Genomic DNA, 22,892 nt, shown 5'->3' with positions numbered 1-22,892 from the left:
CCGCAGGCACCGAATGTGCATGTGGTACACATACATACATGCAGTCAAAACACCAGTCTTGAAAAATTCTGAGCATATGCAGGGATGTGACTTTGTGACTAGCCATGGCTTACCATCTGTTGCTTTTAACATGGAGTACGGAACTTTGTGTACTGCTCAGTAAACTAGCCTGGGGAATAGGGCATGTCAGGTTAAATATCCCGTGGTTCTAGGAGCTTAAGCATTCATCTTAAACCCATTAGTTAAGGGCCTAACTTGAAGTAGGCACTGTTCTCACGGTTCAGAAGACCTGATCCCTTTCAGAGTTTAAAATAGAAGTGGGACTGTGCTCTGATGCCTGATGGCAGGGCTGTGACACACTGAGCATTATCCACCGCACTTGCTTAGACAGGATCTGCTGCCTCGAGGCAGCCAGATGGCCTTATTTGAAAGTACTAGCAGCTTCTTCCCCTAACATATGAAACACATTTAACGAGAGCAAGTACAGAGAAGTGAAATGGTTTTCTACCCATCCCTACCCTGTAAAGTGCACGAAGCTATTTCATTATGCAGTACACCACAGGGAAGGTTTAGGCTATACTGGCCCCCTAACGTTCCATACTTTTGTTGGCTTTCAGCCAGGACCATGGGCCATGGAGGCCAAGGGATAGCTTGCATTAATAAAGCCTCACAGCACAACCTTAATATCTTTTGTAAGAGTTACCATCTGCATGACAATGACCCTCTGACCCCAACTTCCTTTCTTTCTTTTTTCTTTTTTTTTTTTTTTTTTTTTTTGAGACAGGGTTTCTCTGTATAGCCTTGGCTATTCTGGACTCCCTTTGTAGACCAGACTGGCCTCGAGTTCACAGAGCTCCGCCTGCCTCTGCCTCCCGAGTGCTGGGATTACAGGCGTGTGCCACGACTTTCAAGAGTGAGAAGGGCTAACAGAAGCCCTGGGCATATGCCATGACTGGAAAACACTAAATACAGGCACAAACCACGCTGAGGCTCAGGAAAAGAGAGCTTTAATGCAGCCTCATGGCCCAGGGTCCTCAGCTACCACTTCTTCAGGCAAGAACATAAACATGCAGCTAAGGTTCTGAGTCAGTGAGAAGCTGGGCCTTTCATCTGTCTCCTGCCATGTAGCAGTGGCTCTCCTTCATGGGCTGTTTGGCTCTGCAAGATACCGAGTTCTGGGAAAGTTGTTTTCTCCCTGCCTTACACCGCCTGTTCTCTGGTTTACTGCTGAAGGGAAACACAGATTTGGCCATTGTCCGCTCAGCTGTCATGCCTCCGTGGAGGTGGAGGACGATTCTTGATGGTCTTACACTTAGGTATGTGTCGTTCTGCCACCTTGGGAGCAAAGTGGCGGCTGCAGTAAGGACACTGGACATAGTCTGGGTTTTCTGCAGGCAGGATGGGAGGCAAGTCTGAGGGATTTCCACCTCTGGCGATTACCTGTTGGACCTGTCGAGCATGGCGCAGGGTCCGGATGAAAGACTCGTGCTTCTGTCTCCAGGTGCTCTTCCGAGGAGGTTCAGCCTGTAACATGAAAGGAACACTGAGCCTTCAGCTGTCTGTATCTCTCCCCTTTCTGAGGCTCCATGAGAGCATGTGGAAAGATCCGTGAGATCAAAGAACAAAAAACAAAAGGTATAAGAGTGATGACTGACTTGAGCATTGAAGCACAGCACAAGAGCTTGCAAGGAGGGATCCTACCTGGAGGCTGGGCAACCCTGAGAGGTTTGGGTCAGGTGGAAAGAAGGGAGGTGTGGGGGTGGAAAAAAGCTGGACTGAGGGCTTCTCTCCCACCCTGCGTATCCAGGTGCCCAGCACTCCCATTTCCTCAGGGTTTTGTTTAAGTCAGGGTTTCTCTTTGTAGACCTGGCTGTCCTAGAACTAGATAGGCTTTAAACCTATTTTTAAACTTCAATTCTGTGTGTGTGTGCGCACGTGTAAAAGCCTAGAGAAGGTGTCAGCTCTCTTGGAGTTACAGGTGGTTGTAACTCCACTTTGTATTGAGGACTCTTAAGTGCTGAGATGGCTCTCCAACCCCTAGATGGGTTTTTGTTCAGAAAACTCCAGACAGGATAAGGATTGGGGTTAATCTCAGCACTGGTGGCAGGGAACCCTGAGCAAGGTACCTAGCAACCACAGAACTGTGACTCTTTTAAGATCAGAGCACCAATAACTGGCATCCCTCTTGGGAGGGGACCACAGCACTCTGGATTCACTCAGCCAGAAATAAACCTTCCAACTCTGAGTTTGGGGGACCACAGTCACAGGGCTCACAATCTGATAACTTAAGTATGAAGTCCTTTAGTGAATAAACCCACTAATACAGAAGATATGGTGTGGTGGTGCACGCCTTTAATTCCAGCACTTGGGAGGCAGAGACTGGGGGATCTCTGAATTCAAAGCCAGCCAGGATTAAAGAGTGAGACCCTGTCTCAAACAAAAATCAAAAACAAAACAACAACAACAACAAAAAACAAATGAACAGGCAGTGCCTGTCAGATCCCTAATGAATGTTTATCTTAAGAGAAAAGGCCCCAAAGTACAAAAACAAAAACCTAGGAACTGAAAACACCACACCCACCACCCACCACCACCACCACCACCACCACCAAACTTTTCTTTCTTAAGATTTATTTATTTGTTATTTATACAGTATTCTGCCTGCAGGTACACCTTCATGCTGAGCACCAGATCTCATTATAGATGGTTGGGAGCCACCATGTGGTTTCTGGGAATTGAATTCAGGGCCTTTGGAAGAATAGCCAGGGCTCTTAATCTCTGAGCCATCTCTCCAGCCCCCACAACCAAATGTTTTAACAGAAAAATATAATAGCAAGTATCGTGTCCTAGGTATAGAAATGGCTCGGAGGTTCAGAGCACAGGGTGCTTCTGCAGAGGGCCCAGGTTTGACTCCCAGCACCCATGCAGTGGTTCACATTAGTCTGTGACTCTAGTTCCATGGGATCCCATGCCTTTTTCTGGCCTCCTTGCAGGCAGGCAAAACACCCATATAGGTAAAAATAAATAAATCATTTTTAAAAGATTTTTGTCTGCAAAAGGGGCATATTATGAAAGATGAACAACCACAGAAACAATACAACTATAAATTAAAAGCCTGATAGTCAATAGAAGAAGCATTGCAAAATAATAAAGAAAAACTCTCAGAATGAGAGAAATCAGTTGGACAGTATAAATGATCAAATAATCATCCATAAAGTTCAACATATGAGCAACGTGTTCCAAGAAGGACAGAAAGCCCAAGAACGAATTAAAGAAATAATACAAGTGATGTTTGTAGAATTAAAGATCACAAGTCTTGAAACTGAAATTGTTTGCCAGAACTTCAAATTGATCACTGTAAAATCTTAAAACTTCGGAGGAAATAAAATCCTGTTAGCCTTTGGAAATGAAACACAACAGGTTTCATAAAATGAAGCAGTATCAAAACATTAGATTTCTTGACAGTAAACACTGGATGCTAAAAGCTAGCAAGAAATAATGTCTTAGTTCTAATAGAGGAATCATGAAATGTTTCTTTCCTCTTTTTTATAACTTTTATTAAATTTGCTCTTTGACAACTAAAAAAAAAAAAAAAAGATATCTAATAAAAGGCCAAGCATGGAAACAGAGGACAGAGGCAGGCTGATCTATGTGTTCCAAGCCAGCCAGGCCTACAGAGTGAGGTCTTAAAAACAAGTTCTAATGAAATAATTTCCCACTAAGATTTCTATACCTAGCCAAGTTATCAAATAGGAAGCATTTATGTAGAGATTTTTTTTTAAATTATGTGAATAAAAATACACCATCTATGTATATCTGTTGGTAAACTTCAGCAAAACAATCAGGGAAAGAAAAAAAAAGACAGGATTCAACACAGAAGAGAAGCAGATGGACGTTCCAAAGCCAAGGGATGACCACACCAGAAAGAGCAGGAGGAGAAAGAGAAGTTTCCAGAATTTGGGGGAAAAGAAAAACACCTCAAACTGATTGTTATAAAAGGTATCCGGACACTTACAAAAAAAACATTAACAAATGCCTAACATCTCGCACATTAGTTAGGGAAATTTTAAAATATAGATTCGTGGAAAATGAAGGAGATAAAAAAAAAAACTAGGTAAATAACTCCAAGTACATGTAGGCAGGAGCAGAATTTGTTAATCAATGAAGATACATAATGGTATAACGGTCCTGTAAAATCTCACTGTTTTAAATTGGAACTGTAATCAACTAAAGTGGAAAGGAAAGTAATCGTGGAGAAGACAAAGGAAAGAGGGACTTGAAACTGCTTCACCTGTGAGGTTCCACAAGCAGTTACCAGAGAATATGGAAGGCTGGCAAATCCAGAAAATTAGCCTGTTATTTAGAAACATGGAAATGCATGCCAGAAGACATCTCACATAACTGGGGACTCAAGAAGGGACCTGAGAAGGATGAAGTCAGACTGCATGTGGTATCACTTAGCATCTGGTGGTTTTTAAAATGTGTCTAATGAACAACCTAAAACTAGTCAGCGAGATGGCTCCATGGGTAAGGTACCTGTCCTCAAGCCCGATGAGTTCATCCTAAGACCCACAGTGGGAAGGAGAGAACCAACTCTCACAAGCCGTCCTCTGATGTCAACATGCAACACACACAAAATAAATGACTGTTAATCTTTAAGAGGATTAAAAAAAAAAAACAGACAAACACTTCTTGGTGATAGGGAATAACAAGGAATGCTGTCAAAGGAAAGAGCAGGCTCGACCAGGTGTATCTTACTGAGAGAGAAGAGAGAGGAACTGATGTAGAAATGGCACAGGAACCTTAAGAGAATCCAGCCAGAAGGAACTGCAAAGCACAGTAGCCGCACTTTTGTTTTACGTCTGCCGAAACATTTAATACATTAAGCACAAAGACCCGTGGGCTCCTGCCTCACACGCTGCCTGACAGTGTAGGAGACGTGCTTTGTGTCTGCTGATGTTAGGTGAATATCCGATAATTTAAAGGAGCTGGGCGTGGTTGTGCCCACCTTTAATCCCAGCACTCCTGGAGGCAGAGGCAGGTGGATCTTCATGAGTTGGAAGCCAGCCTGGTCTACAGAGCGAGTCCAGGACAGCCAAGGCTATACAGAGAAACCCTGTCTCAAAAACAGAAGAAGAAGAAGACGACGACGACGACATAAAGGAAGTCTGGCTCTCGGAGGACATGGGAAGAAGGGCATGGAGATGCAGTCATGTAGAGTGGCTCAACCCAAGTCCTTTTTGTCTGTATCCCCAGTGCGGCCCGTGACCTCAAGCCAGTGTGGTAGAGCTGGGGTGTGTTTGCCAGCCTCAATGCTGCTATATTTAGGAACTTAGGAACCAGAGTTCTTTTCCATGATGGCCCCAAATAAATTATTATGATAGGCCATAGGGAATCCCCAGTGAATTGCTGGGTTGACCAAAGGGGACAGAATAGTAACTGGCCATCCTGTCGTCAGAGCAAAATGCTGACTTCTGCTAAAGCTGGATGTTAGGGAGGTTATCTCAGAACATGGGAGAGACGTTCTTGTGGTAATCTCTCAAACTGCACTGAGAGAAAACGCTCTAAATATAGGTTCTCGTCAAACATCCATCACATCAATATGATTTTTTAGTAATGATTTATTTTTTATTTTATGGGCATTGCTGTTTCGCCTGCACGTCTGTCTGTGTGAGGGCGTCATATCACTTGGAGCTGGATTACAGACAGTTGTGAGCTGCCATGTGGGTGCTGCGAATTGAACTCCGGTTCGTCTGGAAGAGCAGCCAGTGCTTCAGGCCCCATTAATGTGCTTTTTTAAAGGCTCCAGCAAGGGGACATTTAAGTTGTAAAGTATGAGGTAATTGGAAAGTAGGTGTGGGGACCCATGCCTCTAATCCCAGAATTTAGAAAGCAGAGACAGACAGATCTCTGAGTGTGAGGACAGTGTGGTCTACACAGTGAGTGCCAAGCCAGCCATCGAGGGAGGGAAGAAGGGGAGAGAAGAGAGGGAGGCAAGAGACAGAAGGGGTGAAGAAAATGGGGCTAGGAGGACACACGTGCTTTAGGAAGAAATGAAAACCGAAATATGTTCTATTTTTCCGCAGACTATTAGAGTTATATGGTGGCCTTGAGACTGTCTGACATGGATGTTTCCCAAGCCTGATCATCTTATTTTTTAGTGTTTTTCTTAAAATTCATGACCCCACAGAAATTAGAGACTTAATGAGTTTTTCTGATGCATTCTAAAATAAACAGTGTTCAGAAAAAAACTCTTTATTTTACAAACCAGGTGGCATACCCTTAAAAGCTGGTTATGGGGCAATCGTCTCCAGATGGGTCTAATTAGCCCATAAAACCCTGAGCCAGATCAGCTAGATGTCCTGAAGCCCTTTCCACTTGGGTTTTTCTAAAGTGAAGGATATTTTTGAAATACAAAAAAAAAAATAAAAAAAATTAAGTACCTTATCGCTCTGGTGTCAATACTCTAACTAGGAGGGAAAAATCCAAACTTACACGTGTCTCTTGAATGAACATCAAAACAGAACTAATTTTGAAAGAGTAGGGACAAATGAGCATGGTAACAGATGGAGAGAAAGCAAGGATTTCTCATCCTAAATCAAGAAAATAATATTTTGTATTTGTTTTAAAATAAAATGCAAGTTTTTAATTTTAGCTCTTATGTTGTTTTTTTTTTTTTTCTTTTTTCGTGTAGCCAACATGAGCTTGTTTTATAATAATCAAAAGGACATATATCGTGAAGTCTCGACTTTGGAGTGAATTCAAGTAAGATTTATATATTGACCTCATAAAGGTGTTAAGATAGTAACTAACTCAAGAGTAAGGGCTATGGATCAGCCGTAGACTGTTTATCTGGTACCTACAGGTCTCTGAGGACAGCAATAAAAGGTATGAATTGTTCAAGCGTGTGTGTGTGTGTGTGTGTGTGTGTGTGTGTGTGCGTGTGTGTGTGTATGGTGTGTTTATGGGAGGTGTGTGTGTACATACTCCTGTGTTTAGGGGAGGTTGATTCTTGATTTTTGAATGGATACAATGACATTCCCACAGAGACAATAAGATTCTCACAGAATTTAAGGTCCTACTTAAAGCTCTGATCACAGAGACTGGCAAGCAGAAATTTCGGTTCTCCACTCCATCCTACAAGACCCTGGTTCCCAAAAGCAAACTGGTGAGGACAGAGTGGACCATTACACGCACCCCCATCCAAAGTCAAATCTAGGAGGCTTTTATTACCTTGGCTGTGGCTGGCCCCTTCCAGTTCAAGTACTGCTCTAGTTCTGTGCCCTTAGCCCGGGCCCTGGAGGAGTCAAACACTTTCCTCTTGGACCCTTGCATTCTGCCACAGACCGCGGAGTGTCTCTGCAGCCTGAGTGAAAGAAACATTCGTCCGCAGTGGCCGCACTTGCTCAGCTCTGGCTCCTCCGTGGAGGAGGTGGACCCTGAGGAGCCTGGCGCTGAGGAGCCTGGCGTTCCGGACGGGCTTGACGCCTGCGGTTCACTGCCCAGCTCCTCTGAAGGTGGGGAGAACTTGTCTGCTGAGTCTTGCTGTGGAATTTTGTTGTTGCTCGCCATCAGCCTTTCCCTTTTGAGCTTCTGGATTTCGTAATCAGAGAACTGGAGTGGACTGGAGTTTTCCTGGGCCTGTTCATAAGTCTGGTCCTCTCTCCCGTTTCCTCTGAACACCTCAGACCTGAGCTCCGGGGATAAACTGGGGTCGTGTGTGGTGTTCCTGTTACTAACTCTAACTCTCCCGGCAGGTGGGATCATTCTTTGTAGCTGCCTGTCTTCATTTTCCCTGGCCTCCTTCTTTTCCTTCTGGATCCTTCGAAGACCCTCCTCTGTCTTCTTCAGCTTTTCCCTTAGGAGGAGCTCCTTTCTTCGGATTTCCTTCTGTAAACTCTCCCCGGCCGCTTCCAGTCTTTGGATCTGCGACCACTCGGTCCTGTGGAGGTCTGCCATGACCTTCTCTGCCTGCACGGACGCAAACACAGACGAATTCACCCAGCTCCTCAAACCAAAGTTGCTGTCTGAAAACTCGCTGGAGTCAGGGAGTCTTGGGTAGCCATTCTGGTCGCCATCGCTGTCTGCCTCACCTGTGCTATGTGACTTCCGGTGGACCATGGGTTTCAGTGGGTATGCCCGATCCACCCCAACTCGTTTCTTCCTGAAGGGAATGAAGTCCTGGTCATTCGCTTTGGGATACCGGGGTTGAGGGCTTGACAAGTAAAACAAACCCTTTCCTTGGCCCTGGGGATTGCTTCCTGTGCCCTGCTGGCTGATTCTCACACTGTGGGGACAGGAGTGCCTGCGGGGTTTTGTGCAGATGTTCCTTTTGGGGTGAGCGGAGGCATCGTCTTTCTGCTCCGGCTCCGTGTTGCTCCAAGGCTTCTGCTGGAGAGTGTTCCTCAAATGTCCCATCGAGGACCGCTGGGAAGAGTCACTCTGTTCAAAAGGGTCACGCTTAGCTGAGTGGAGCCCTGGAGCTTCTGTTTTATTATGTGGGAACATAACGCCCACAGGCAGATGTGGAGCCAACTGGAGATCAGCCATTCAGGGCCTGGACCGAAGCCTAAGGGAGATTTAAACCAGATACATGTGAAGAATCTGTCTGGGGTTCATTCCTGGCTGCTAGGGTAAGCTGTACGTTTGGCCTACCCACGTTCCCTTTAAACGTTTCTCCGGACTGTGGTGCTGGATGTGCCGGGGCATTCTTTCAATAAGCATTTAAGGAGTGATGATCACATGCCAGACACTGCTAAGCCCGGAGGACCAAAAGGTGAACGTGACACAGGTGTTCTGCCACTGGCCTTCCTCCACACCCGTGTCTGATCTGGAGGAGGCAGAAACAGCCTTGGACGGAAGGTCGTCCGTGACAGCGCAGGCAGCCTGCTCTCGCTAGCCCCGGTTCCTGTAAACGGCAGAGGCTGCTCTGCGTCCAGCCCCGCGGTTTTCACGGGGCGAGAACAGTGGCCTGGCGACAGGGCCTGGCACAAGGCGTTCCCAGGGCTTTCCACCGCCGGAAACTACAAAGAAGCAGGTGCCTCGCCGTCAAACCCCCGTTCAAGGATGTCCTCGGAACCCTCCCTGAGCCCCGGCTTCCAGGGATAAACTCTCCAGCCCCTCGGGAGGTCGCGGTGTCTCCCCTCCTTTCCGCGTACCTGAGGCGCTCAGGGGCCGCTCCTGCTCGGGGAAAATCCCCAAGACCTAGTTTTCCACACCTGACTTCACCCAACCGCCGTCCGCGCAGGCGCTCTCCGGTCCACCTCGGTTATCCCGGTTGCCTGGGGACCGGAGCGCGGCCTCAGGGTGCGAACTTTCCGCTCCAGATGTGCGCAGGCGCAGTCCGCAGGCGGCCCGCAGCTGCTGGGGCCGGATTGGGGTGGAGTTGGGGCCACGGAGGTGGGTGCAGTCCGGTCACTTGATGCCGGGTGCCGCCAACTCTGCAGCTCAGATCGGCGGTGCCCTTGGGGAGAAGGGAGGGGTTGGACAGGTTTCCCTGGGGCTACATCAAAGAAGAGCTTGGATTTCTCAGACGATGAGGCTCCCGGACCTTAGGGTGTGCCCTCGTCTGGAGAAGAGGGGAGCCCCTGGGTGGGCTGCGGAGTTACCCCGCCCCAGGACACGGGGGTCTGCCCGGCTAGCGGGACTGGGACTGCTGCTCGCCCTTCTGAGCGCGCTCGGCTGCTGCGCCCAGGCCCCAGGTAGGGCTTGCAAGCTCCAGGCTCCGTGCTCCCGGGCTGGCTTCCCTCGAAACGCTTTGGCGCTTGCTATTAGATGTACTTTTATTTCGCTACGTGTTACCGCCCCAAGGTAGTCTCTAAAGCCAATCTAATCAGTTTGCTATTACAATGTTTTACTCTCACGTGACCGTTTCTACTCCGGGCCCAGGAATGACTCAGCCAAATGTAACAAACGATAATAAAATTAACTACTAGATCAACAATAATGACCATAACTCGATTTCGACATTAAATGATCCTCTGTAACTTTTTTACTTGAGGAGACTTTATTTGTCTTCTTCGTGCTTCGGTTCATTTGGACAAGCTGTTTGGAACAGAGAGCTCAGTGTTTCTTGTAACTACGCGGAAGATCCGTGCACGTGGGAAAAGTGGGCCGCGGTCTCGTTAATACTTGAGTATATCAGATGTCAGCTCTTATGTGCTACAAAGAAGTTCCTTGGTGGGCTCTCTAGGGCAGAAAGTCAGTCGTTTTCATTCCCGGTTGTCTCTTCTGCCTTCTCCACATTGCAGGCAGGCATTTCCCACCGACTGTGGCTGGTAAATGTAGAGCTTTCCCCCTGCCTCAGGCAACTTACGCGGCTTTCTCCTATGCATGCTTTTAAATAAGTTTCAGGACTCCGCATCTTAAGCTCTGGTTTTAAAATATGCATAATTCCTCATGCAAGACGACTTTAACTTTCCTGGCTCTGTCTCCCCTGTTAGGATCCCCCTGGTTTCTCTTGTATTTTGTTTTGTTTAGTGTTTGTTTTGAGACAGGCTCCCTCCCTATTTAGTCCATGGGTTAGCACTGGTTAGCCCTCTTGCGGATTTAATCCTCTGGCCTCAGTTGCCCCAGGCTGGGATATAGGCCTGCACACACACACACACACACACACACACACACACACACACACGGGGGGGGCGGGGAGCAGGGGGGGAGGTGTGAAGAAGGGAGATCTGTGAGTCTATGCACTGTGTGTGTGCAGTGTCTGGGGAGGCCAGAAGATGACATTGGAACCCCTGGACCTGAAGTTATGGCAACTGTGAGCCAACTAACAGAACACCTCAGTTTCTTTCTTCTTTCTTGAGTTTTGGTTGGCTTTTTTGTTTGTTTGTTTGTTTGTTTTTGTTTTTGAGACAAGGTCTCAAAATGTATCCTTGGTTGGCCTGGAACTTGCCATGTGTTCCAGGCTAGCCTTGAACTCATAGAGACCCACTTGCCCCCTGAGAGCTGGAATTAGAGAGGTGTGCCATGGGCAGGACACCTCAATCACTAACATGCCCCCTGTTATTAATTAAAAATAAGAAGATGTAGCGGGACAACCAATATTCTCTGCAAGAGGTTTATTAGAGGGGTATGGAGGAAGTGGGTATCCGGACATGGTGAGGGAAGAGAGGGGAAAAGGGAAAGGGAAAGGGCACGCAGAGAGAGAGAGAGAGAGAGAGAGAGAGAGAGAGAAGAGTGTAAAGAGAGAATGTAAGAGAGAGACCATGTGTTGGGGTGGGCCCTTTTAAGGGGGTACGGTAACCACGCCTTCCAGGTGTGGTCACCTGGCTGGCTGGAGACACATGACGTCATCATAGGTTGCTGGGCAACCCAGAAGCAGGTTGTGTTCCAAAATACTAACACCCCCACACACACCCTCTTTCTTAGCTCTCCTCCTTGTCCAGGCCCCTGTGGTCTGGCTTTTGCCCTCTCTTGTTAACTGCACAGTGTCCTTCCTAAAGCGCAGGAAGGCAAGCTTCTATCTCTGCAGCCTATTCACGTGGCAGTGTTGAGCATTTTCTCCCTAAAGACTCTCTTCTCACTACTTCCGAGTCCTCTTGGTTTCTTCTTTCTCAGCCTTGTTCCATTTATTTAAGGCCCCTGGCATTTTCACTTTCTCCTTGCTGGCCTTCTAAGTTTAGCTGTTCTCCTAATCATGTGGATGCTGTCCCAGGCAGTCTCTTACTTAGGACTTTTGTCAGATCTGAAACATGGGGTTCCACCTATGCCTAAAGTTAGCCCTGCTTAGCCATAGTCTTTTTCCAACTACCTGCCTGGTACCTCCTTGTGACAGTTTCTTAGAAGCCCCAAACTCAGTGTGACAGGACACTGGTCATCTCCCTATTCTCTGTCTGCTGTTTCCCCATGTTTCATGTCATCTCACCCTCAAAGTATCCATCTCCTCCCACCTCCACTTTTGCTATCTCTTCCAACTGACCTACAAATTCTATTGAGTTTACACCTGCCATTTTTCTCATAATAAGCTGTATCCTCTTGTTCTGCCTGTGTTTCTCGTGCAGACAGCTTCATCCTCCTCACCGTCAGCACCTGCTCCCCAAATCCACCCTTCTTGCTAGAGTCTGGACGGTGATTCTAAAACTTTCTTTCCCAGCCTTGTTAAGATATTAGCAGGGCTTGGGCTTATCAATCAGTGGTAGCATGTATACTTAGAATGTGCAAGGACCTAGGTTCCTTCCTAAGCGACACACACACACACACACACACACACACACACGCACACACCAGTGCGGGAGGGTGGAAAGGAGGGTAAGGGACAAAGAGATCACAAATCAAAAGTGCACATAGCACTTTGACAACATGTATACTAAATGGGATTGGTACTGATATTAGCTTAGCTGTTGCTCAAGAATGAAACACAAATTTACAAAGTGTGTCTTCTGAAAATTGTATATATTGGGGCTGTGGGCTAGCTCAGTCACACAAGCGCAAAGGCCTGAATCAGTCATCAGGACTCAGATTTTTAAAAGTCCAGCTTGATAGCATAGATTTGCAATCCTGCTTCTCTGAATGCATACACAGGGCTCGCTGGCCAGTCAGCCTAAACTACTGAGCAAGTTCCAGGACAGTGACAGAGCCTGTCGCAGGAAAAAAAAAGGGGGGGGGGGCTGTACCTGGAGAATGACACTCCAGGTTGTCCTCTGGTCTCCACATGTGTGTCCACGCACACACATGAACAAGAAGATACACAACAAACCTACATTATGTATATAACGGTGTAAAATGTGATGTCTTGATACAAGTACACATAGTAAAATGATTAAGTTGAGCTAATTCTTCGGATCCTATAGTGTCTCTTCCTTAGCGACTTCTTAAAAAGTTGAGCTATGTGACTTCGCCACATTCTCCAACATTAGGTGTGGACTATCTCTATAGTTCTGCCTTCCCTTAATAAATGGGGTCGATCTCAGCAGGGCTCAACCATGGCCGTGCAGCGGAAAGCAATATCTTGGGAATAAAATGTGGGCATATATTAAAAACGTTCCCCAAATGTCCTAATGTGCAGGTGGTGTTCAGAGTCCCTGCTCTCATCACAACTACTTTTACCTTGTTGCCTATTGGTACTGCCTCGTCCACAAACTAGGGAGTGACAGAAGGAAATAGTCTTGGGGGTGGACTTTGGATTGGCTGCCTGAAACTAAATCCTGGCTCCACCACTTTCTCCTCGAGATTCTGTAATTTCGGGAAAAAAGGCTGTCTTCTCCACGAGGGCTTTCTCAGTCCTTCCAGTCAGAATTAATCTCTGTGGTTCTTTGTAACACTTTCTGTCTCTGTTATAATGCTAGGCTGGTTCATGGTGAGCTCCCAGAGAACGTTTATGAAATGAATTTGCCCATTATCATGTCATTCTTTGCATGCATATTCTTTGAGGGCAAAGATTATATATATGTCTTTCATCTTTATACACCATATGGTGTTCCATCCATTTAAATACTCAGTAGGTTTGTAATCCATAGTGAAACTTACTTTAAATGAATTTCAGAGAAATGACATCAGTCGAATACAATATACTGTTTAGTGCTGTTTTCAAGTATTGCCAAGGACACCATTCAGCCCAGCTTCTTCACCTCCCAGCAGGATGGCTTTATGACTCTGAGTGGGGAGCTAGTGTAATGATGGATTTCCATAGCAACCGCTGCAAACTATCTCATCTTGCCAGGTCTACCAGCCTGACATAGTAACAAATGGAGCCCAGTGTTATGAAATGATATAATATGTACAAGCAATCCAAGAAGGAACAATAAACTCCTTCGTACACATTCTTGATCCTAAGGGTAGCTGAGTTCCAATGCATACAAGCCAGTTCTCATTTTAGCAATCCTAATCTACAAAACCTTTAGTAATTCCCTTTTTCTAAAAGATAATGCATGCGATTTGGTTATTTTGCTTATATTTATTGATTCAAACTGAGATTCCAGCACCATGAATTACTTGCCTGTGATTTCTTTCTTTCTTTCTTCCTTTCTTCCTTTCTTCCTTTCTTCCTTCCTTCCTTCCTTCCTTCCTTCCTTCCTTCCTTCCTTCCTTCCTTCCTTCCTTCTTTTTCCTTCTTTCTTTCTGCCTTATTTCCTTCCTTCCTTTCTTCCGCTATCTATCTATTTATTTATTCAAGCATAATTTTAGTAAGATAGACTCTGGGTAGCAGCTTCCAAAAATCTAGATAAAATAACTTTACCATGATGTCGAGTGCATTTATTGTCCCTTCATATCAAGTCCAAGTTATGCATGACCCAGAATTGGAAGAGAATTGAAAGAGAGACAGAGAGAGAGAGAGAGAGAGAGAGAGAAAGAGAGAGAGAAGCAGGCCAGAAAGGGGGTATGGATCTTATTTAATCGATGTATTTATTATGCTTAATATTTATTGGCTGTCTCCCACCTCGAACTCCTCCAGAGTAGGATTTTCTATTACAATCACTGATTTTATGCCAACAGCCCTTGGCACGCAGCAGTCATGTTGCTGCTTAGTTTATGAGCGGACATATTCTAAGTGTTTTGTCAATGCCTTTCTATATCCACAGGAAAATAAGAAAGGGGTACATTTAGTGACAGAAGTGGGGTTCAGAGTGGGTCAGTAGACTATCAATCCCAGGCTCCCTTCCGCAGCCTGATCCGCTTGTCCTGAAGCCCCGCCCAAGGGTGGGCTCTTGACCGAGATGCCGCCTCTGATTGGTCAGACCGCGGTGATGGGCGTGCGGGCCAAGCTTTGGCGGCTTCTTATTCCAAACTTCCGGGAGCGGCGGTTAGCGCGGGGCCGGCGGTTGAGCTGCAAGTCCTCGGGGCCGGTCGGCGGCTGGTGGGGAAGCTCCGAAAGCCCGAGTGTCCGCTGCTCGGATCATCCAAGTGTCAGTGGAGGGGATTGCGGGCCGCGAGGGGAGAGGATGGATGGCGGCCGCAGGGCCGCGAGGGTAACGGGGTCAGCAGGTGAAGGCCCCCGACTAGGGAACTCGCGTTTGCACAAGCCCACCACCCCCTTCATCCTCGCAGTTCCGGGACCCTGAGGTTCCGGAGAGGTCCCAGTGGTGACGGAGTACGGGTGTAACCCCTTCTTAGGATGACGTCTCACTTTGATGCTTTCCTGGTCTCTGACAGGTTTGAGCATGGCAGAAGGGGATACCTTGGTCTCAGTGGATTACGAAATTTTTGGGAAGGTTCAAGGGGTGTTTTTCCGCAAGTACACTCAGGTATGTGGCCTATGAGCTTGAAGAGGTGACGGACACGAGGCCTGGGTCCGACAGATGGGGACTTGGGAGAGGCTGGCTTTTGGTAGCTGCAGGGAGTTGAGCGGTAGTTGTGGCTGGAGATAAGGGATGAGGGTTGAGAATGTTTTGCAGTCTGTTAAACAGGATACAGATGCAAGGGGCCCTGGCCTTTCCAGGAGTGGTAAGGGAGCTCTAGACACCCTTCTGAGCGAGAATGCCCCTAGTGTACCCTGTTGTGCTGTCAGCAAGCCAAGTCACTTTGATAGGTCAGCTACTGTCAAGATAGAGAGGTGACATTTAGGTGGACCGATCACACCGATATAAGTTATATAATCATCCATCATACCTACCACAAGTTTATTCCTCCAGCTTCCTCTCACCACCTCAGGTTTTTGTTTTGTTTTGTTTTTGTTTTTTCCCCCACCATGGGACCCAAACCCAGGGCCTTTTGCACTCTAAGCGACTCTACCGGCTAAGCTACTTCTCCAGCCCCTCAGGTCATTCCTTTCTGTCCTTTTGTCTTTGCAAGAACACCCACCTTTTCCAATTTAAGTTTTCCTGATTAAAATACCGTATCAGACCAGGCACGGTGGCACATGCCTTAAATTCCAGCATTCCGGAGGCAGGTGGACCTCTGAGTTCGAGGCCAGCCTGGTCTACAGAGTCAGGACAGCAAAGAAAAACAGAGAAAAACGATATCTCAAAAAAACAAAAACCTTTATCCGTTCTTCTTGAATAGGTGTTGACATCGAGGGTGGTGGAGTCTGGTTTCCCCTTAATAGTAATGGGAACTACTTGAGGGATGAACGAACTTGGCCTTTCCCCATCACTAATCTCACCGGGACACAGGGGCAATCTCGACTTTCCTCCTGCCTTCAGCAGAACTATCTGGCTCATTACAGCCATCCTGATGAGTGTGACATGGCATCTCCTTGAGAATTCTTATTGTTTTAGTCCAGGCTTCAGTGTATTTATAACAACGTAAGTCACACAAGGAGTGTTCTTCAGTCACAGTAGAAGTCATGTACAAATCAGTAACTGAACACTGCAACATACACACTGAAAACCCTTAACCATTTTAACCATCTGAAAACGCACAATCCAGTAACCTCAAGTACATTCAGACATTCCTGTCCTATCACCAAAGAACATTCGCAGGTCCTCCCCCTTATTTTGAAAGACTGAGGTTCTCTAACCACCACCTCCTATTTCCCCTCCACCAGCCCCCAGCAATCATGATCCTGCTTCCCACGTATGCATATATACGAGGAGATTAGAGAACATATGGGAGTCGGTTCCCTCCTTCCATCATGTAGATTCCTGGGATCAAACTCAGGTCGTCAGGCTTGGTGGCAAGCACCCTAAACCAGGAGCCATCTTGCTGGATCTCTATCAATCTGACCACTCTAGCTAGATCATGAGTAGAATCATAGACTATTTGTCCTTTTGTGAATATCTTATTTAACTTGGCATCGTATCCTCAAGATCCATCCACATATCCTGACTCAGAGCTTCCTTTTCAAGGCTGAATAATATGCTGTATACTCTCAGGGTGGTTTTGATTTGCCTTTTCCTAATGAATAATGATGTTGAGTATCTTTATGTGTGTTTTGGCAGGCAAAAAAAGATACTATGTGACATATTTAGATAACTTTCTATTCAAATCCTTGGCCCATTTTTAAATTGAATTATTTTTTTCTTTGTGTGTGTATGCGTTTGTGTTTTATCTATTCCAAATATTATTTTGTCTCTGACCTTTTCTTTTCTCTTTTTTTTTTTGAGTTTGAAATAGGGTCTCACTATGTAGCCCTGGCTGGCCTGGAACTTAAGAGATCCACGTGCTTCTCTCCCCTGACTGCTGGGTTTAAAGGTGTGTGCCGCGATGCCCAATGCCCTTTCTCTTTTTAAAAAACTTTTATTTATGTGTGCATTTGTATGTTTGTCTGTGGGAGTATATGGCAGAGTGTGCCCACAGGCCAGAAGAGGGTGTTGGGTCCCTGGAGCTGCTGTTTCAGGCAGTTGTGAGTCACTTAATGTGGGTCCTGGGAATGAACATGGGTCCTCTGCAAGAGCAGCAGCTGTTTTTCACCACTGAGCCATCTCTCCAGCCCCTGCCTGGATACTAGTCTCTCTCTCTCTCTTTTTTAATATTATTTATTTTTATTTTCTTACATTGGTGTTTTGTCTGCATGTATGTCTGTGTGAGAGTGTCAGATCTTGGTGTTACAGATAGTTGTGAGCTGCCATGTGGATGCTGGGAATTGAACTCAGGTCCTCTGGAAGAGCAGTCAGTACTCTTAAACCACTGAGCCATCTCTCCACCCCCAGGATACTAGTCTCTTAGCAAATGTGTGATGCCAACATTTATTTTGGAGAGTTGTTTTTTTTTTTTTTTTTTTTTTCTTAACAGGGTTCTGTCAAGCATCAAATGTTTAATTTTGTTTGTTTGAGAAATTTCACTCTGTAGGCCAGGCTGGCTTCAAACTCATGGTATCCCTCCCAAGTACTGGGGCCCAGCAGAAGGATTTCCTTTTGAACTCTGAGTTTTGCTTCTTTTTTGGTGGGAGATCGGGGGACGGAGCTTGTACTTGTGATGTTGTAACTTGTACTTACAGTGATTTAAGGTCATGGAGAGTCATGCCTGTGTTTTCTCCTAAGGTTTTTCATGTCTTACTCAACGCTTTGGGGTGTTTTCTGGGGAGCAGGGGTTGTATGTTTGTTTGTTTGATATTTAGGGATAGAAAAAAAAAAAGCATGTGGGGCTCTGCCAGATGGCTTTCTTAACTCTCGTGGCCAGTGCTTTTGTGGGTGGCTATGCATTCCCTAGAGACCGAAGACTCCAGATGCCTGAGCAATGCCAGCCTCTACAGACTTCGCTCCCTCAACTTGCCAGCAGCTCATGCCCTTGCTTCTGTCTGCTGCACTTCTCTCTCAGTGCGTTTTCTTTCCGAGGATTTGGTGGACCGTACTCAGGTCATCAGCCTGCATGCCTGCTGAGCTTTCCTGTCAGCCCTACTCTTTCTCTCATGTGCTAAAGCAGAGTTCTGGATCCATAAGGAAGGGATTTTCTTTTTAGATCGAAAACAAGAACTGGTAACCATGTTCTGTAAACTGTTCTTAGAAGGTTTGGCACAGTGGTGCATATACTCATAGGCTGAAGTAGGAGGATATGGGTAAATAAATGAGCTCAAGCCCAGCCTGGGCTACAACAGCAAGATCCTACCTCAAAAGAAAAAAAGTGAAAATAAAAAATTTAAATGGACATATATAATGTTAGGTGACTATGTAAACAGAAAATGTTTTGATTGTATCTCTCTCTGTTGTTTGTGTGTGTGTGTACATGTGACCCCCATGCATGTGGAGGTCAGAGGACAATTTGTGGGAGTCACTTCTCTCCTCTCCTTCCACTATGTGCATCCTGGGGATCACACTCATGTCATGAGACTTAGTGGCAAGTGGCCTTTCCTGCCGTACCGTCTTGCCAGCCCTGGAAAATGGTTTATGAGATGGTGTAGGGTATTGGAATTTCCTTTCAGAGAAGCTCATTGGGATTTCACTTTATTCGTTGTCTTGTTAACTTTTCCTGGGGAGACAGGAATAATTGTCTATTCATACTAGACAGGGTACCAGGAACAGAGCAAACTACTGCAGGGTAGTTTGGTGAACTCTCCTTTTAACTTTGATTCCTTGAGGGGCATGGACAACTTCCAGGCGGCAACACTGTGCAATTCCCGCCCACCCCTGTCCTTCACAGGGAGAATTGGAGCGTGCTTGCATTTTGCACCAGTTCGTGAGTCCCTTGTGCACTGCTTTGTGTCCCCCCTTCCCGAGGAGGGAATGTTACTGGGGCGGATGTGAGGGGCTCGTCCAGTCATCACACTGCTATGCTTTCAGGCCCGAGGACAGAGTTCCCTAGCACTTGGGTATTCAAATCTGAATGTGAATCAGCAGTGTTATGGGGCAGAAGAGATGGCTCAGAGGTTAAGAGCACTGGCTGTTCTTCCAAAGGTCCTGAGTTCAATTCCCAGGAACCACATGGTGGCTCATAACCATCTATGAGATCTGGTGCCCTCTTCTGGCATGCAGGCATATATGCAGGCAGAATGCTGTGTACATAATAAAGCTTTAAATCTTAAAAAAAAAAAAAAATGAAAACGAGTAGAAATTACTTTAGCTGGGCATGATGTTGCATGCCTATAATCCCAGCACTCTGGGAGGCAGAGGCAGTCAGATCTCTTTGAGTTTGAGGCCAGCCTGGTCAACAAAGTGAGTCCAGGACAGCCAAGGCTACACAGAGAAAACCCTGTCCTGAAAAAACAAAAAAATAAAAATTAAAAAGGTAGAATTTAGTACACAGATAAAACCTGTTGGAAATTCCCTTCCTCAGGTGGGTCAAAATTTAGAGCGTCCTGTTCACAAGAATTCAGGTCAATCACATTTCAAATTAAAGTTGTATTTGGCTGATAGAACCTTCCTCTCAAAACTGCACAATCATGCTGATACCTATTTACCATCTATGGCGATGGAGACAGCCAACTCCTCCGGATTAGCTTGAAGCACCAGGGCGCAGTTCCACATAGTTGGCTGGGTGTGCTGTCTTCCTCAGAACCCATTCTCGGCATTCTTCTTTTATGTCTCTCCTTTGGCACTCAACATTTCATACTGTAGGTAGCCCCTGCTTTTCTTCATGCCTTCCTTTCCCTGTCCCTGAGACTGTTATTTGATGGAAATATTTTTGTTCATTAGGCAAACGTGTCTGCTTTGAACATAACTGGTTGGATGGATGCTCCATCCAGTTCCTCCTCTGAACATTTTTTTTTTCTGTGCATAAACTTTCTTTGGCATACTCCAGTAATTTCCCACGTATACTGAGTAACACTGGCATTTGCACATATAATCATGTTAGCTCCTGTACTCGTCTGTACTCCAACTCCTATTACACATCAACAACGATATAATATCCTAATTATATAATTATGTAGTAAGCTAGTTCCACTACATCACTGTCTTTCCTAAATGGTCACTTCTGCCACAACTTAATAATGAACATTGAGAAGGGGAAAAACACAGTGGTTAGTTGGGTCTTCATAAGCATGTTCAACTTTATTTTTTTTAATTAACTTTTTTTGATGCATTGGTGCTTCGCCTGCTTATATGTGTGTGTGAGGGTGTTGGAGCCCCTGGAACTGGAGTAATAAATGGTTGTGAGCTGTCACGTGGGTGCTGGGAACTGAATCCAGGTCCTCTGGAAGAGCAACCAGTGTCTTTACTCGCTGAGCCATCTGTCCAGCCCCACATTTTCAACTTTAATGTGATTATTTATTAGACAAGAGAAAAGAAACCCTAGGAGAAGGAAGGGCGGGTTTGCAAAGGTGGCTGGAGCTCTTTTGGAAGGACTTTGATGATCACGGGGTCTGTGGGCAGACCCTGCGGTAGCAGAGCATCAATACATCAGATCAGGCAACATGGCAGGCAAAAAGGCTCTCATTTAAAACTCAGAGAGGAATGGTAAGGTGGCTCAGTGGGTGGTAAAGGCACTGAGCTAATCCCTGGGACTCCCACGGTGGAAGGAAGGAGCAGACTTCTGCAAGCAGTCTTCTGACCTCCACGCTTTTGCTATGGTATGCGTGGCCCACACCCATAAAGAAGTAAACAATTGAAAGGAGGGGCATCATTAAGAAAGATAAAGGGTCCTAGGTAGGTGGCTCAGCAGCCCTTACTGTTCTTCTGAAGGACCCAAGTTTAGTTCCCAGAACACAGAGTGGTTCCTAACCAACTCTCATTCTAGCCAGGGCACCACCCACTTCTGGGCTCCATGGGAACCAGCACTCATACGTTCACATGCCACACCCTCTATATTTTTGAAAGAAAAGATGAGAGGTATCTATCAAAGCATGCTAGGAGTAGAGAGAAGGCCCACAGAGATGGGCCTTCAGTAAAATCCCCAAACAAAGGAAAATATCTGATTTTTATGTTGATACTAGAATTTGTCAGTAAGTTATTTTTAGCGATTAGGATAGCCTACAGGATAAAGGGCATGGAGGAACCAAGGACTGGACAGGATCATATACTAGGGGCCATGAGCTATGAGACTGTAACACAGCATAGCTTCTTAACTCTTGGTCTACCAAGAGAGAGCTACAGCAGAAACATGGCCTGATTTCCCCAGCTTGCCAGCCTGGTCTCTTAGAGCAGCCAGCATCTTCAAGTGGCAGAATATGATGTAACAATAAAGGCGAGTGAGAGCCTGAAAGCTCCCGGAGTGTTCAGAGGCTGCTCACAGCTGCTTCCCTTCTCTACCAAGTCTGACAGAAAGTGGGCTTTGGCTGCAGCATAAACATGTTCCTCCACAGTAAAAACAATGGCTTTGTTGCCCAGGAAATTGTGAAACACTGTGTAATCTTTAAAGAGAGAATGGATCACTTCATCTGGATTTGTTTAGGTGTGGTCCTGGCTAAAGGCACAGGGAAGGATCAAATAACTCAAAGCCTTTTCTATCTAACACACCCAGTAGATTGCTGATTAAGGAGATTAAGAGAAGAGGGTTGTGGGGGATAGCCTAGAGCAGAGTGCTTGCCTAGGTGGCATGTATGGGGCCCTAGGTAAATCCCCAGTACTGCAAAAATAAGCTCCAACCCAGGGTCTCTCCTACCTCAATTTATTTGGCTAGGCATGATGGTACAAACTCAATCCCACACCCAGAAGGCAGAGGCAGGACAGTGCCTGGAAGATGAAGGCTAGCCTGTTCTGCATGATGAATTCTGTTTCGGCCAGCCAAGGCTACATAATGAGACTGTCTCAAAAAAAGAAAAGAAATGAACAAGCTGTAAGCTCAGTACTGTCAGTCAGCCTCAGGAAATCATTTTGAAGGCATCTTTTGGGGACTTACTCTTTAGTACTTAACCACTTTTACTACATAATGGAAAATTTTAAAGAATTCAAAATGCTGAGTTTTGTAGAATGAAAAAAGGAAATACAATCAAGTGGCTAAAATCAGCCCTGAGATCCTCTTTTGTGTCTGTTTTGATTTTTCTGGACATTGTCAAATTAGTTTCAGTGGTTTGTTCTAGGCCAAGATTCTGGCCACAGATCATAGTCACACTTTTTTGTGCAATCTCACTGTATCTCTCTTTCCTTTTTCCTCCTTAGGCTGAAGGTAAAAAGCTAGGCTTGGTAGGCTGGGTCCAGAACACTGACCGGGGCACAGTGCAAGGCCAGCTGCAAGGCCCCATCTCCAAGGTGCGGAACATGCAAGAGTGGCTGAGGACAAGAGGGAGCCCTAAATCACACATCGACAGAGCAAAATTCAACAACGAGAAAGCCATTGTAAACTTGGATTTTTCAGACTTCCAAATTGTAAAGTAATGACCTGAATTTTAATTTTTTCAAAATAATCTCACTTTTTTTTTTAAATCAAGATAGAACTATTCTGTGCTCATTATTAGAATTTGTCAGTAAGTTATTTTCGTTGCCTATTGAAAGTTACTGTGTATTGCATGTATGCTGGAATACAATTGTGTACAGTTCTAACCAATAAAAACACATTAGAACCTCATGCTTACAGTGCTTTTTAAAAAATCATTAGTGAACTCTTGGGCAACATGATGCATTTAATCATAATTGTGAGAAGAAGATTTTGAGGTAAAGAGGTTTGAAAGAGAAGTGACTTTGAATCTTTAGGAGATTCCA

General features: G+C 45.7%; 2 protein-coding genes across 6 annotated transcripts; one reads left to right on the top strand and one right to left on the bottom strand.

The window, feature by feature from the left end:
• Nucleotides 1-991: 991 nt before the first annotated feature.
• Nucleotides 992-9,295, bottom strand: Zc2hc1c (zinc finger C2HC-type containing 1C). Its single transcript, XM_021634158.2, has 3 exons — nt 9,159-9,295; nt 7,234-8,569; nt 992-1,524 (listed from the first exon to the last, which is right to left on the bottom strand). Exons 2-3 carry the CDS (start codon nt 8,548-8,550, stop codon nt 1,261-1,263), a joined length of 1,581 nt encoding a protein of 526 aa, XP_021489833.1. The 5' UTR covers nt 8,551-8,569; nt 9,159-9,295; the 3' UTR covers nt 992-1,260.
• On the top strand, nt 9,286-22,758 carry Acyp1 (acylphosphatase 1). 5 transcript variants are annotated; one of them, XM_060387876.1, is made up of 4 exons: nt 9,406-9,701; nt 15,094-15,185; nt 16,986-17,073; nt 22,353-22,490. In XM_060387876.1, exons 1-4 carry the CDS (start codon nt 9,422-9,424, stop codon nt 22,355-22,357), a joined length of 465 nt encoding a protein of 154 aa, XP_060243859.1. In that variant the 5' UTR covers nt 9,406-9,421; the 3' UTR covers nt 22,358-22,490. The 5 variants fall into 5 exon arrangements, with proteins under 5 accessions (XP_060243861.1, XP_060243859.1, XP_021489805.1 ...); XM_060387878.1 differs by lacking the exons at nt 9,406-9,701; nt 16,986-17,073 and adding an exon at nt 9,286-9,399 and having other exon boundaries at nt 22,353-22,758; XM_021634130.2 differs by lacking the exon at nt 16,986-17,073 and having other exon boundaries at nt 9,408-9,701; nt 22,353-22,758.
• Nucleotides 22,759-22,892: the final 134 nt, after the last annotated feature.

Source organism: Meriones unguiculatus, chromosome 7 (genome assembly GCF_030254825.1).
Source record: "Meriones unguiculatus strain TT.TT164.6M chromosome 7, Bangor_MerUng_6.1, whole genome shotgun sequence".
Lineage (NCBI taxonomy): Eukaryota > Metazoa > Chordata > Mammalia > Rodentia > Muridae > Meriones > Meriones unguiculatus.
This window is presented reverse-complemented; position numbering and strand designations above follow the sequence as displayed.

What these genes read in the sequence shown, in the direction of transcription:
- Zc2hc1c (XM_021634158.2), bottom strand. Translation starts at nt 8,550, where the DNA reads ATGGCTGATCTCCAGTTGGCTCCACATCTGCCTGTGGGCGTTATGTTC. An exon ending in AGGGGCCAGCCACAGCCAAG is followed by an intron (nt 1,525 to 7,233) that starts GTAATAAAAGCC and finishes TTCATGTTACAG; the next exon opens with GCTGAACCTCCTCGGAAGAG.
- Acyp1 (XM_021634130.2), top strand. Translation starts at nt 9,422, where the DNA reads ATGCCGGGTGCCGCCAACTCTGCAGCTCAGATCGGCGGTGCCCTTGGG. An exon ending in CTGCTGCGCCCAGGCCCCAG is followed by an intron (nt 9,702 to 15,093) that starts GTAGGGCTTGCA and finishes GGTCTCTGACAG; the next exon opens with GTTTGAGCATGGCAGAAGGG. An exon ending in TTTTCCGCAAGTACACTCAG is followed by an intron (nt 15,186 to 22,352) that starts GTATGTGGCCTA and finishes TTTCCTCCTTAG; the next exon opens with GCTGAAGGTAAAAAGCTAGG.